Source organism: Onychostoma macrolepis, chromosome 15 (assembly GCF_012432095.1).
Source record: "Onychostoma macrolepis isolate SWU-2019 chromosome 15, ASM1243209v1, whole genome shotgun sequence".
NCBI lineage: Eukaryota > Metazoa > Chordata > Actinopteri > Cypriniformes > Cyprinidae > Onychostoma > Onychostoma macrolepis.
This window is the reverse complement of record NC_081169.1, coordinates 15,769,638-15,784,894: the sequence shown is the minus strand read 5'-3', so window position 1 is coordinate 15,784,894 and position 15,257 is coordinate 15,769,638. Positions and strand designations below refer to the sequence as shown.

Sequence of the window (15,257 nt, the reverse complement as noted above, 5' to 3'; positions counted from 1 at the left end):
TTATTGCTCTTTTGTTGGTTTTGATTGCTTCTGTTGTCATCATTTGTAAGTCGCTTTGGATAAAAAGCGTCTGCTAAATGACTAAATGTAAAAATAAAGGTAAATTTAAAATAAATACTAAAATAGTATATAAATAATAATAAAACACCACTGTACCTTAAAATTAGAGCAAAATAGTCTAAAATGAATCAACGTAATGCCCTAGTATCCATACTAAATGTCTGGATAAATGTACATGAATAAGTATTTTTCAATACACCATCATCATACAAAGCATTTAAATCATCTGTTGTTTTCTTTCTCCAGCACGAAGGAAAAGACCAGTAAGGATGATATTGTAATGGAGATGAAAAGCGGTAAATCTGAAGAGGCGGTGCTTCTACAAGGAGTCAATGGAGACAAAAAGTCCCCCACTGAATAGGTCATTACTTCAGAACAATGACTCCCATTATTAGCTCTTTTACAGTCCACGGAACTCAAATCCAATCTTAAACAAGACCCAAGATTTGTAAGGCTGACACTCACCGTGCCACAGAAACCTGATGGTATTTTCTCTCAATTAGGGTCAGCGACTGAAAACTACATGCACACATGGAGAGACGCTAGCGGCCACTGTCCTACAGCGCTCCGTCTCAGGGTGAATCCCAATCTGAGTGCTCAAAGACCTCACAACACGTCCACATCTTCCCCTCTACTTGAATTCCCACTCAATTCTGCTTTTTTCTGCCCATGTTTTGTATTTGAAATGCTACAATCTGATTCAATATACAGTAAGATGATCCAAAAAGCACTAAGTTCATTATGAACGACTCCACTCCAGTATTTACAAATTGTATATAAATATGAAACACTGTATATATTTAGCTATTTAAAATGCCTGAGACATTGGAAAGGGTGTGCTTGAGTCTCTTTGTTGAGGGGCATTTGAAGAGTGCCGAAGAGTGATTATTTGCTGTGCTGTCGATGTGTCTGATCTGAACCTGCTCTCACGTCTGCCGCACTATAGTCCATGCACTGAACCGTCTTTACCACTGTCAACATTCATCTGTCCTCTGGATCAGCACTGAAACTGCCCAATGATAAAGCTTGAGGGCAATTTCTCTACAAATAAATTGTCAGGGAAAGTCTCCGACATGGCTGACCTTTTTTCCAAATATGTAAGCAAAATGTTGGGTTCATGTCATGCCTCTGGTTTTGTTTTGATAATTTTATTAGCTATATCAAATTAAGTTCATGTTCACTGCGAGGGCCGAGCCAGTGAGTTACGTTAATGTCAGTTTGAGCTAAAAATGTCCCTCTGGCCTGAGAAAAATGGAAGTGCCCTGTTGAGCTCAGTTGTATTCTTTTTTTTTTAATTGCCATTTTATCTGCTGTCCTCATCTTGCACTGAATGTAAATAATAAAGAAATACATGACCAACCCTCCCATTTTAAAATTTTAGAGGAAATATTAAAATGCATGTGGAAGTCTGCAGTCATTTAACACATTGGAGGGAGAGCAGAACAGGAAGAAATGCAGGTGTTACTTTTATACTTGGACTTCTTTTTAAACAGTATGTTTTATTAATCTTTTTTTCAATCCATATTTTGAAGGTTTATAAATTGGATCTTAATCTATGCAGTATGTACCCTGTACTGTACGCAAATCAGACCCACAGATGGATACAAAAGTCTTTATTACACTGAAGTTCACCAGTTTCATTTCCTCTGGTTTGTCACACCGTTTTTGTTCTGTGTCGGTGGTGTTTTTGTTAATGCTTGTTTTTGAATTGTCCTGGTATTTCTATTAAAAAGGGCTGGCTTACTCGAGCCTTAATTTTTGTCACAGTTTGGCCCATTTATTTATGTTCATCAGAAACATCTATTCTATACAATGGTTCGAAATATTTTAAAGGTTAAAGAAAGGATAAGATCAAAAACAGATGTGGCTTTTTATAGACACTAATAAATTAAAAAAATTACAGCATTCACACAGAACGCGAAACGTTCAAACATCTGTCTAACAACTTTTAACATTGAAAACAATTAAAAAAGCAGCGAAGTCGAATGAAAAAACGCGTTGTGTGTGAAGGCTGTCCTCTATACACAGCGAGGCCCAGTTCTGTCATGTCGAAGTATTTCTATAAAAGGACAAGCTATACCAGACTTCTGGTCAAGCTTCAGTAGGCCTGCTTGAACTTTACATTCCATCCATTAGCTTCTAATAACGTTACTTGTGTTAAGTTGTTTTCCCACCAAAAATTACCATCCAGGATGATGTCATTAATAATTAAAAAAAAAAACCTAAGTGAAACTGAGCACAAGGAAAACTATGAGGTGACTTTCGATTAAAACTATATTCCCAAAATAGGTTTGGATTAAAACTAGTCAGAAGAAGAAAAAAAAAAAAGTTAACTTGTATAGCAGTTACACACACGGTTTTACCCTAAAAAAAAAACAACAAGACTAAGCTTTAAGACAGACACATTAGCCATGATGTTTGTTCTATTGTTTTAATTAACAGTATAGCGCTGTGCATACTTCCAAAGTGATATGAGAATTAGCACAAAAGAAAGAAACCCTGAAATACTCAGGCAAGTTATGGCAAAATGAGGAGCGAGCTCCCTCTTGTGGTCTGATTCGAGACATTCCAGTAAACAGACAAGATGTCACTGACCAAGCCAAAGAAGCGTTGAGCAACAATGGAAACGTTTTCCAAAAATTCATGAGGGATATCATTCACTCTTTACACTAAACAAGGCCTTTTTTCCGGGTAGCAGAACAAAAATTACGGACATATCTAAACATATGGCACTGCTCACAGTAATATTCACATCAGTAAACAAAAATAAAATTCTGACATGTACAGGAATGCAAAAATGAAATAAAACATTGCCATTTCCACGTATTCTATGTATAAGTAACTTTACACGCTTGATTTTAAAGTGACAGTATCATAGCACAAATTGGTACACTGTGCCAAATATGGTACACACAACCTCACACACATCCATCACACATAATTATCAAGAAATAGTAGTACAGTAAAATGAAATGATTAAAAAAAAACATCACCTTCTCATCTCTAAACTTCATATGGTGCAGTAAAAAAAAAAAAAAAAAAAAAAAAAAATCAGTATTAAACCATCATATGCTTCAAGGCAACAGAATCTACAAACCAAGAGTTAACAGCCTACAAGTTGAACTGACCAGCTCGCCTGATCATAAGCTCTCAAGGTTGCATGTGTACCTACAAGTTTGAGACGTGGAAGTACCTGCAATCCCAGTGCAACACTCTCAAGAACACTAGGGGCTAGTAGAAACTAAAATTGGGCCAGTTTTGATGTCGGCGACATCCAGTCCAGTCCCACATGAGAGACTCAAATCACTATAATGTATTACTAGTGCATTCAAATGTGCTGGTGCAATAACAAACAATAACTGGAAAGATTGAAGCCACAGTTCACCCAAAAATGAAGACGATGCCATTTATTATCACTCAAGTCATTCCAAATGACCTTCGTTCTTTTGAGAATTACAAATTTGAAGAATGTGTTTTTACGTATACAATGGAAGTCAATGGGGACCAATTTCGTTTTGGACCCCACTGACATTAACTGTATGGACAAAACAGGTTTTGAACGACACGAGGGCGAGTAATTAATGACAAAATTTCATTTTTTTGTGAACTATACCTTTAAGGAAGGCAGAATTAATTAATTTAATGCTGATGTCATTGAGAAAGTAGCCTAGCATTGTGTTCACCCTGAAAACGAGACCGTCTTGCACTGGTTTTAAAGTACGGAGTCACTAATGTAGATTCTGTTGAAATGTACGGTATTCCTGAGTACAAAGGGGAGAACGGGAAGAACCTTCTCCCTAACAGCAGGCGGACTATGGGCACTGCAATCATGGCTTGAACAGGGCTGCCGCTGAAAGATCGATCCAATCGGTGACGGGCTCAACACCAAAGCCTCGTAGGACAAGGAAAGAACAGAAATAAGGCCTCCCGCGATGAGCCCCATGACGCATTTCACCATTCCATGAATGAAAACTCATGTATTTCAAGCAAAACGCAACGTACCTGGATGAAAACAAGACGTCCCATGCACGCACGCACACAAACACACACACACAGAACAAATCAGCTGGGCTCACACCTGCGCAAGTTGCTTCTGATTTCAAGTATGCTACATTACCAAATTACACACAACCGATACTGTCACTTTAAAATGGGTTAAACACAGTATTCACAAATGTACATTTAAGGCTTAATTGTTTAGCACTAACAATAATAGCAGCAGTAAAGCACTTCTGTATTAATAACAATAAATCAAAAAAATAATAATAACATTAATAATAACAATATATTAAGGTGATCAAATGAAATGGTTTCTAAGATGAACAGCTTCATACAAGAGTCCGAACCTCCCCAAGAGTGATTTCAGTCCCCACCGAATACAGAAACTTGGCCAGGCCTTGGACCTTTTTAAGCAAATACTTCTTATTTTTTATTTTTTTTTAACTAAGCAGATTCACTTTGTTTGTGTCCAACCTCTCACCCTTTATCTGTTAGAGAACACTATCTTTAGTAAACACACTACTTCACAAAAGTCGGAGACCACCATATTAATGACACATTCAGATTAGAGCAAACAAATTACATGTCCCCTGACATCAGACGCGTGTACCCTTCATCAGCTCGTTCCTACTGGGAATCTGAAGGACTGGCTGTCCTTAAAACATTTGGGAAGTGAATTCATGGTACAGTACAGTTACAGTAATGCTACACAGATGTAACAAGGCTGACGGAGAGCCCATTTCCGATGCCAGCCGCCACCACACGTGTTAAAAAAAAAAAAAAAAAACAGTACCCTGGAGGTCAAGGTCAAGCGGAGAACGGGTTGCTTTGGGCTGAGCGGTATTTTTGAAACAGGCGACTGCGCTGTGGGGACCGACATGTACGGCATGCTACTAGACAGACGAAAAATTTAAAATCACACACTTGAAAACAAAACGTACCGAAGCAACAAGTAAAGGCCATTTTTCACGCCAGAAAATGCTCGGCTGCAGTCTCCCGTTTAACTCCCTTTAGCTATCCAAACTCCGAGGCCTAATACTTCACACACCCTGATCTCTGCAGCTGAACCTCTCCAACATACATGTGTATATATTAACTATACTCAATATTCTGATTTATATATTAAATCATATATAAACACATACATGTTTTTGTCTTTTTTGTTTTTGTCCTTAGGGGACATGCGTTGCCTTCAGGCTGAAGAAGCGGCTGCAATGAACCCCTCGCTCTTCCGCACGCACGGAGGAGGACAGAGAATCCGAGAAGTGTTACGGAGAAAGTGTTTCTCGCCGTCACTAGAGCTAGAGGTGGAGTGCAAGTTTGCGCTCTTTTCTTCTGGAGTCTAGACGAATGCGTGACGAGCGTGGCCGGGCCGCGCCTGGATGCTCGGAGAAGTTTCGCTATGTTAAGATATGTGCAGTAGAAGGGATGGACACAAACTCCCTCAGGATGTTCTTGGCCATCTCGATATTGTTCTGTGCAATCATAAGGGCTTTTTGGATGTCCTGATGGGAGTAGCCCTGGCTCAAGAGGTGCTCGATCTCGCTGCTGATCTGCTGGCTGGGCCCTGGGCTCGCTCCGGGGGGAACCGGGCTGGGCCTGCGATCTGAGTTGATGCGACGGGGAAGAGGCTTAGGAGGCCGCTCAGGGGCTTCAGTGGGGTCCATGACTGCTGAAGACACAAAGTAGAATAAAAACGTTATCAACATATAGACACTGAAGTCTGAGATAATGACCATACTGCAGTTGTTGTTCTAAAATAAGGAAACCATGACACTCTCATGGGGTTGAAATATGATCTAAAATAAATATAGGTGGAAAAAGGAAATGGCAGTGCAATATTTACTCTGTAAATATATTTAAAAATAATGACTACCACAGAAATCAAAAGATTGGACATACTCGACTGACTTTGTTTCCATCTAAAAAAATCTTTTGATTTTAAAAGATGCTTGGGTGCTTGAAGCAGCATTTTATTTATTTATTTATTATATATACATACATACATACAGGTGCTGGTCATATAATTAGAATATCATCAAAAAGTTGATTTATTTCACTAGTCGATCAGTCTGTGGCACTGCTCAGGTGTTATGAGAGCCCAGGTTGCTCTGATAGTGGCCTTCAGCTCTTCTGCATTGTTGGGTCTGGCATATCGCATCTTCCTATTCACAATACCCCATAGATTTTCTATGGGGTTAAGGTCAGGCCATTAAGAACAGTAATACCATGGTCCTTAAACCAGATACTGGTTGCTTTGGCACTGTGTGCAGGTGCCAAGTCCTGTTGGAAAATGAAATCTGCATCTCCATAAAGTTGGTCAGCAGCAGGAAGCATGAAGTGCTCTAAAATCTCCTGGTAGATGGCTGCGTTGACTGTGGACATCAGAAAACACAGTGGACCAACACCAGCAGATGACATGGCAGCCCGAATCATCACAGACTGTGGAAACTTCACACTGGACTTCAAGCAACATGGATTCTGTGCCTCTCCACTCTTCCTCCAGACTCTGGGACCTTGATTTCCAAATGAAATGTAAAATTTACTTTCATCTGAAAAGAGGACTTTGGACCACTGAGCAACAGTCCAGTTCTTTTTCTCCACAGCCCAGGTAAGACGCTTCTGACGTTGTCTCTGGTTCAGAAGTGGCTTGGTAGCCCTTTTCCTGAAGACGTCTGAGCGTGGTGACTCTTGATGCACTGACTCCAGCTTCAGTTCTCTCCTTGTGAAGCTCTCCCAAGTGTTTGAATCGACTTTGCTTGACTGTATTCTCAAGCTTGCGGTCATCCCTGTTGCTTGTGCACCTTTTCCTACCCAAATTCTTCCTTCCAGTCAACTTTGCATTTAATATGCTTTGATACAGCACTCTGTAAACAGCCACACCTTTCAGTAATGACCCTCTGTGACTTACCCTCTTTGTGGAGGGCGTCAATGTTCGTCTTCTGGATCATTGCCAAGTAAGCAGTCTTCCCCATTATTGTGGTTTCAAAGAACAAGAGATACCCGGAATTTATACTGTAGGGATGGTCATTAATTGAAACTCAAATGTAAATATTCAAATTTTCTGAGATACTGAATTTGGGATTTTCCTTAGTTGTCAGTTATAATCATCAAAATTAAAAGAAATAAACATTTGAAATATATCAGTCTGTGTGTAATGAATGAATATAATATACAAGTTTCACTTTTTGAATGGAATTAGTGAAATAAATCAACTTTTTGATGATATTCTAATTATATGACCAGCACCTGTATATATATATAAAAACTACAGTATATAAACTTGTAAAACAATGTACTAGTATATATTATATCCTTATTATTTACATAAAGAGTATATGAATAATAAGTATAAATAATACTAAAATAACACTCAGTATGACTTACTTGCTGATGCTCCAAGCTCGCTGTCTATGGAAAGGCGGCTGAAGGCTGAGGATGTAGGGTTAATATCTGAAAGTGTGCGTCGGGCAAGGTTGGTGGGTATATGGGGCTTGGGATAGTCATAGCTGTTCTCCTCTTCCTCCTCACCACATGCACCAACAGGATCCCTCGGGCCATTAGAGCAGGTCAAAGGAGGCAATTCAGAGTAATCTAAACAATCAAGAAATACAATATTACACATTTCAGAACACACTAGCAGACTACCTGTATAAAAACAAAGTTTTAAACATCACAATACCAGAGTCTCTGGCCTGATGTGGTGCAGAGGCAGTAAGGGCCTGAGCTTGTATGTTGTACATGGCTTCGTACATCTGTGGGCTTTCTGACTCCATTTCATTGAGCATACTCCTACAGAGGTAAACATTAGTGTCAGTACAATGAAAGAGATCTGATATCTATGTGTAGTCTATTCAGATTGTATTGGAGTTTTACACCTCCATGGCTGCTAAAACAAGTTTACCTGGGACTGAGAGAAAGTGGAGGAGGTGGTCTAGGCACAGCTTCCCCTGCAGGAGAGGGCAGTACTGGTCGAGAGGATGGAGTCATGTACTCTGACTCCTCATCGTTCTCACAGGTGTCCTCCCCGGTCTGAGCTTTGACTGCTGGGAGAGGCCTGTCAACACAGAGAAAGAGTCAACACACATGTGACTGCTTGCTTTACTAACAGGTTTAGAGTGAGTGTAGAAAGTGAGGGGGTGTTTTTATGATATTGGAACAAATAGTGATATTTGGGTTCTCTCATTGTGAATTAAACAGCTTAGTTTGGAATTAATTCATTCTAGAATGGTGATTTTGTTAGGGATTGTATCTGCAGAGGAAATAAAAATTTGAATGCTGAAAAATGACTTCATCCGAGAACTTTTTGAGTGCAAACCATTCTTTTAGGTTGAATGATTTGGGCATAAAACTAAATTTGGGTGTTTACACTTAGTTTCACTTTTTACAAGAACAAACATTTCAAGTAACCATAAAGTGAACAGAGTTCAGAATCTCTTTTTTCATAGTCCACATTAACACTTTTTTTTTTGTTTGAATCCTTCAATGACTATAAAATGCGTGAACTTTATTTCACTATGCAACTCTAAAATTACAATACTGATATTTTTATTTTCAAATGTTACACATTTTTTATTTTCAAATGTTAAAGCATTTTTTGAAGGTTTGCTGGTGAATAAATATATGGATATAAGCTCGGCACTGTGTTCATTTACACAAAAACAGCTCATGATACAGAGCAAATTGTTTCACACATGTAAAAAACAAACAAACAAAAAAAAAAAAAAAACAGTACCTAGTTTACCATAGTGATAAACTAATGCATTAAGCCATAGTGCGATTCCGGTGTTATTTTTAATATGCAGTACTTCGTGCCGCCCTAGTCTTCAGGCCTTTTCACACTGAACGTGAAAATTTGGTGCAATGACACTTTTGAATCTCCATGGGGCTATTCACACCATTCACAGAGCGAAAAAGCGAGGATTTTTTTTTCTTCAACTTATCTCGATTTTTCCCCCATCGCTCCGCAATGAAACGGGCCATCCAATCAGATTTGAGCTTCGAGCACGTGCTTGGAGCTGCTGCTGTTGCACAAAATTGTGAGAGTGGTGGCGCTGTTTCGAAAACCAGTGTAAACAAACACAGAAGAAGAGTATCCCGGAAGAAAGAGTGGATGCTGAGTTCTTGTGAGAATAAATCTGTTCTCAGATAACATGTTCTTAATACAAAATATAATTTCTATTTATTTCCCACTAAATTATGCCTGTTTTTTCCATGCGCGCGAGAGTTAGGAGTCAGAGCGCTCTCACTCTAGATCTGTCAATCGTGTGATCATATCTCCAGTCCATCCCAATATAATAACATTTTTCTACACATGAAATGCGAAAGCAAATAGACTTTGTGATTTGACGATATTTTTCTGTATATGATTTTATGTAGTTCATGGTATTTTTTATAGCAATAAAGGATATTTATGACAAATGACAAGCAGGTGTAGCACTCAATCCACTATAAAACACAAAGGATGCATGTGTGCCTATTATAGAATCAAGATCCACTTTAGATCACAATCGGAAGTTATTACAAACACTTAAAGATGGTTTAAAGTAGGTTTTGAGCAAAAAAAATGTATCAAATTCTGAAGTGTAGCTTGATGCTAATTGTATCTCTAATTATATTTTAAAGCGGTCATCGGATAAGACATGCACTTTTACAAGTTATTTGAACTGAAATGTGTGTTGGCAGTGCGTGTACACAACCACCCTATAATGATAAAAATCCACCGTGTTTTATTTTCTTTTTTTTTTATCTACTAAAATCTTTACCCCTTTCTCAAATCAAGACGTTCTCAGCTTGTCTGTGTGACGTCACACAGACCCAGGCCCTCCCACGATAGTTGATTGACCGTAGCGTTTCAGCACAGACTGGACTGGTGTCTTACCTTAGACCCGCCCTGAGTGAGCTGTCATCAGTCCGCCATTGTTTCACCGGCGGAGCAGATGTAGACAAGAATGTCTCCTAAGCGATTGAGGTGTTCTGTTGTTGGATGTAATAATGAACATAGCAGTTGTCATTTACTCCCAACATCTGAGCCGCTGAAGATGCAATTTGTTTTTGAAGGGAATGTGCCCCCGATCTACCTAAATGCGTCCATGTTTGCGCGAATCATTTGTGATCCAGCTTCACCTACAGAAGTAGTGAGTATAAGTTTTTTTTTATGAATCTTTGCAAATCGCATTTCCTAATAATGTGCTACTTAAGTTTCACGATGAATGCAGCTAAATGTGACTAAAGTAAACAAGCCTCTCAGAGAACTGAGTGTCACGCCACGGAAGAGAGGGGTGGGGTGAGCAGAACTCATTTGCATTTAAAGCAGCATGCAACAATACAGCTTGCTCTGAAAAGAGCCGTTTTTGACAAGGTAAAAAGGGTGTTGTTTTACACTACCATTGAGAATCATATCAATACACTGACCCTAAAGAATCATATCAACTTGGGCAAAATAGGCATCCGATGACCCCTTTAAGATGTATTCTTGAAAGCATTATAGATGGGTTGTGTTTCCGGTGTTGAACCAAACTTTATTTATCTTAATTTAATGCTATTGAAGAGCGATGTTAAAGCCATATACGAAATACATCCATGAGGAAAAATGCATTGTTGGTTGCCACCTGGCGTGCAGGCGTGAATTAACAGAAATTGATCAATTGTTTTGTGCTTGGTGTGAAGGCACCATTTGTTGGCGATTCACCTTGCCTTTTCGCCTTGTGCTCAGTGTGAAATGGCCTTTTATGTTGCTCTACGCCACCTACCTGACTGCCAAGGAATAGATGGCATTAGCCGAGGCAGATGGCTTTACTTTCGGGCTGTCGTAATCTGACCCAGGATTGGATGATCCGAAACTCTGCACATGAAGCAAATGAAAGTTAGATAAAAGTTCAGATTAGGCTTCTATCAATGTGCAAATATGGCATGTGCGTCCTCACCAGCTGGTGGTCAAGGCTGGGGGGGCCATTGTTCCTTGGGCCTTCTGCTCTGGCATCGAGCGTGGAGGGCAGTTGGAGAGGCAGAGAGTGTCTGTTTGAGAGTTCTCGAGACACACGGGAGTCTCCGCTTGCTGGTGGCTGCGATGGAGCTTTGGGTACGGGCCGGGAGTTCCAGTCCGGCATGTTGCGGTTAGGTGGGGTAGGAGGCAGTTTGTCCCGAGGAGGTTCTCCAGGCGTACTGGGGAGAGGGCGTCTTGGGAGCCGGTTGTCTGATCCGGCTGGGTGTGGTCGGTCTGGGGGAGGTGGTGGCGGCAGGTCCCTAAGGGCTGGGGGCAGCGGTAACGGCTTGTCCTTGTGATGGGATGGGGCCTGGGGATGGGAGGAATAAACCAGATATTAAAAACTGAACATCAAGAAGCGCTCGTCTAATCCTAACTCAGAAATTTTCTTCTGAAGTGTTTAAAAAGAATGCGTAATACATTCCAAACTGAGGTACTGAGGGTGAAAAACTTGGCGAAACATTCCATGCTAGTGCATTTACCTTGGATGTGGCGCCTGGACTAGAGGCCCCGGGAGGGTTGGTGGGTCTGAGAGGAAGCAGATCCAGCCGAGGAGGTACTGGGGGAACGACGGGCTGAGGGGCAGCTGACAGCGGCGAGGGCGGCCTCTCCACCTGAAACAAGCCAAACCATTCAGCATACAGCTATACTGATGCTAAATACTCATGCCAACATTTCTGAGCCTTTACCACAATCTGGAGCGGAGTAATACTGAAGTGTCTGCCGGAAAAGTTATTTGGTTTGGATTTGTAGGAATTCCTATATTAAACTTCAAAACAGGAGCCTTACACATTACAAAAATAATATTTACTGAGGCAGGCGACAGCTGAATCAATGTTGTTCATTGAAAAACAGGTTGAGGTGTCTTTATGAAGGTTTAGCAAAGCAGAATGGTCCATAAACTCATAATAAGATAAAGTTGTTCTTACTTTAGCACCAACCAGCTTGCTAATCATGAAAGGAGAGTCCTCCAAGCGATCATCATCGTCATCGTCGTAGCTGGGCGAAGGGGCTCCCTCTGCCCCAAACATGCTCCTGCAGCCTCCGTAGGAGCCTCCACTATTGGGGTCCTTGGGATCGAAGGGGTCAACGACGATGGGTTCGGTGCCCTTAATTTCACAGCGACAGAACGGGCAGCCCTGGCCTTCAGACTCCTAAAAGAGCGAGAAAATAAACCAAGAGTGAGGAAAAAACACGCGTGTATCCAGACTAATGGACAGCTGAAGGTTCTTCAGGTTTACCTGCCAGGCTGTGAGACAGGAAGTGCACATGAGGTGGCCGCAGGGCTCAATCTTAACATCCTTGTCATTCTCAGCACAGATCTTACACAGCTGGAAAGTAGAGCCCATCTCACAGTAGAGCTCATATTGCTCCTGTAAGCGATGGAAAAAAAAAAAAAGAGGGTTACACAGATTATCCAAAACACTAGATGGATTTAGGTGTCTGACTGAGATAATAACAAAAACAGACCTGTGTGACTTTGATATGGTCTTGAGGTGAGGGCTCACACAGCCCTGTGAGGTCAGGGTTCTGTGTGCGACCATCAGGGAAAAGGTAGCTAAATGGGAATAAAGTCAGTCTGTAAGACACACTGAAGGTCTGAGGGAGGTGAAGTATTACATCTGAAGCTTTATTACACATCTAAATATTTTAAATGTGAGTTTTAGACTGAGCTGCTGTGTTGACTTACAATCCTTCCCTAAAGCCGTCGATTAGGGCCTGGAAGAGAGGTTTGTTATGAGGAATGGTCTGCAAGATATTCCCATCAGCTGTGACGTAACCAATAGCCCACTGGCCGAGCCGCGTACAGCTCAGCCTGAAAATATAGCTGTAACCAAGAGAAAACGTGACTGTTACAACAAACACGTGATAAAATGACATGAGATAAAAGAAACAGGACCATCCAACAGTGTCAGACAGTGTCTCAGTGCATTATGGGTGGTCATAGGGCTGGGGGATATGAGCAAAAACTCATATCTCTGTATTTTTTGGCTGATTTGCGGTATACGGTATATATCTTAGTATTTTGTATTTGGATTAAACAAATAAAGTGAATATAAGCATGTAGGTATATATTATGTGCAAAAAAGGGTTAAAATCACATTACATTCTAACATTGCAATCTAAAAATAAAAATAATCCTTTTAAAAGCAGAAGTTAAATTTACTAAACTAAAAATTTAAATAAAAAAAAAAAGCACAGACTAATTGAGTAAAAAGGCTATTTGATAACCCCATTACACTTTACAGTTAGTGCTATGAAACACATATACTTTAAAATTTTACATGCGTCACATTTATTGTCCAACTACAAATATTTCAGCAAAATGTATATTTTAGTCAGAGTTATTACGCTCCTATTTCATTGAGCTCACTTCAAATGAAGTCTGAAATTTAGCGGAGAATCGCAAAGCAAAAGCTCATGCACTTCTGACAGCAAAATGGAAATATTTCCATGGCTTTAACATTTACAGATGGAGAATATACCTGTGAAACGTAAGTTATGCATTAAGGAAAACAGCACAACTCAAACACATTAAACAGCACGAGTAGCATCTCTGTCAGCGGCACACGCAGCCTTTCTGTCAGAGCAGCTTTAAACTGAAACGATAAACTATAGGCTACTATATCGTACAAGTTTTTTTTAAAGCCCTTCATATAACGCTTGTCACATGTTTAGAACAAATTGTATTATGCACTTTCTCCACAGCAGTTCAGTCTGTGTCCTCCCTAGAAATTTTTTCAGATGCGCTCGTATCAAACTACTGTATATCTATATTAACGGTATTGCTTCATACCGTATTGCTTATAAAGAACATACCGATATATCGAACAAACTCGATATACCGCCCAGCCCTAGGTGGTCATATGATTGCTTTTCTTTGAATTGAGAGCACTTGTGACATCACGGTACTTTTACAATACATCTATTGATGGGAGGTACCATGCTGTCCTTCGGGCCACTCAGAGTGGGGATTCAAGCAACTAATGATGCATTGTCCCATGTAAGTCCTGTCACTGTTTATGTAAGAGTCGCAGATAATGCTGCTGTGACAAGGCTGATGCCATGAACACATCTGAATTAAAAAAGACTTGCGTGAATGGCCGAAGCCCAAGACACCAAGATCCTTGTGTACTGGGAATAAATAGATAGCTGACACAAAAATTTAATTCTGCCATCATTCCCCTCTTGTTGTCCCAAATCCAATGACTTAATAAATAAAAAATAAAATGATGTTTGTGTTGTTTTGATGAAAAAAAGTAATTGATCATGACTAGAAAATATAACAAAATAATAATAAAAATGTAAGAAAATATTCATAATAAAAAATAAATTAAATAAAAATCAAATCATAGATTTTTTGTTATTTTGAAGAAAAATACTAATTTACAATTGGAATGACATGAGTCATTATACAAATGACTAGGTGAATTTTTATTTTTGCGTGAACTATTCCTTTAACAGTGACGTGTGCAGTGTTTGCATTACCTGCCGGGCTTGTGGATGAATTTTTGCAGACGAGCTTTGACTTCATCATAGGTGAGAAAGGCCATGTAGCCCGGATGAGTCACTGCCAGGCTGTTCCAGTTTCTTAGCAGTGATGACCATGGCTATATTAAAAAAGAAAAAGAAAAATAACATGCATAGTTTTTTTTTCTCCCAAACACCATTCACACTGTGAATGTAGTGGCATGTATATACAGATTACATCTGACAGCAAAGACACTCGTAGTCCCTTATGTGATGACCTCTTATACCCATTTAAGAGATGGAGAGAGTCTGAGTCAGAGAGACGGAGTGTGTTGTGGATGGAGTGGTGAGTCACTCTGTATGCCAGTGACACCACCGAACCAAATTAACTCAGATCTCTGTATATAAACATCACTTAATGTCAGTCCAATTAGTAAAACAGGCAATGTGAAGCCACACCTAGTGACATATACTGACAAATTTAAAACGCACGTCAATCTTATTTCCTTTTCCAAAACCACAGGACTGTTGTTCACAGACACAGTTTATCAATAGAGACAAATGGCCAGTATATATATATATATCACACATGAATTAAGTCCTTTAAAAGTACTTCTGAGAAAAACGTGCTCATTTGATATAATCTATAGGCTGCATCAAATGAGCAGATACCATTCTAGTTTAGGGTGACAGTATTATTTAAGAAGTACTTTTAAAATGACTTTGTCCATGTGCTCATGGC

The 15,257-nt window shown here is 39.8% G+C and overlaps 2 protein-coding genes across 5 annotated transcripts in view; one reads left to right on the top strand and one right to left on the bottom strand.

The window, feature by feature from the left end:
* Positions 1-3,111, top strand: part of mcamb (melanoma cell adhesion molecule b) — a 35,034-nt gene extending 31,923 nt beyond the window's left edge. For 2 of the 3 annotated variants that reach the window (XM_058744484.1, XM_058744482.1), the window contains one exon: positions 307-3,111. In XM_058744484.1, the coding sequence (XP_058600467.1) occupies positions 307-421 (115 nt within the window). In that variant the 3' untranslated portion in view covers positions 422-3,111. The remainder of the gene's footprint in view (positions 1-306) is intronic. The other variant, XM_058744483.1, reaches the window with a different exon arrangement.
* Positions 2,471-15,257, bottom strand: part of cbl (Cbl proto-oncogene, E3 ubiquitin protein ligase) — a 33,596-nt gene continuing 20,809 nt past the window's right edge. Inside the window, exons 5-16 of one of the 2 annotated variants that reach the window (XM_058744481.1) lie at positions 14,534-14,655; positions 12,735-12,872; positions 12,515-12,602; positions 12,286-12,417; positions 11,974-12,198; positions 11,527-11,658; positions 10,986-11,354; positions 10,812-10,903; positions 7,964-8,116; positions 7,742-7,851; positions 7,447-7,653; positions 2,471-5,728 (exon numbers count right to left, since the gene is read on the bottom strand). In XM_058744481.1, the coding sequence (XP_058600464.1) occupies positions 5,460-5,728; positions 7,447-7,653; positions 7,742-7,851; positions 7,964-8,116; positions 10,812-10,903; positions 10,986-11,354; positions 11,527-11,658; positions 11,974-12,198; positions 12,286-12,417; positions 12,515-12,602; positions 12,735-12,872; positions 14,534-14,655 (2,037 nt within the window). In that variant the 3' untranslated portion in view covers positions 2,471-5,459. Of the gene's footprint in view, positions 5,732-7,446; positions 7,654-7,741; positions 7,852-7,963; positions 8,117-10,811; positions 10,904-10,985; positions 11,355-11,526; positions 11,659-11,973; positions 12,199-12,285; positions 12,418-12,514; positions 12,603-12,734; positions 12,873-14,533; positions 14,656-15,257 lie in introns of both variants that reach the window. The other variant, XM_058744480.1, reaches the window with a different exon arrangement.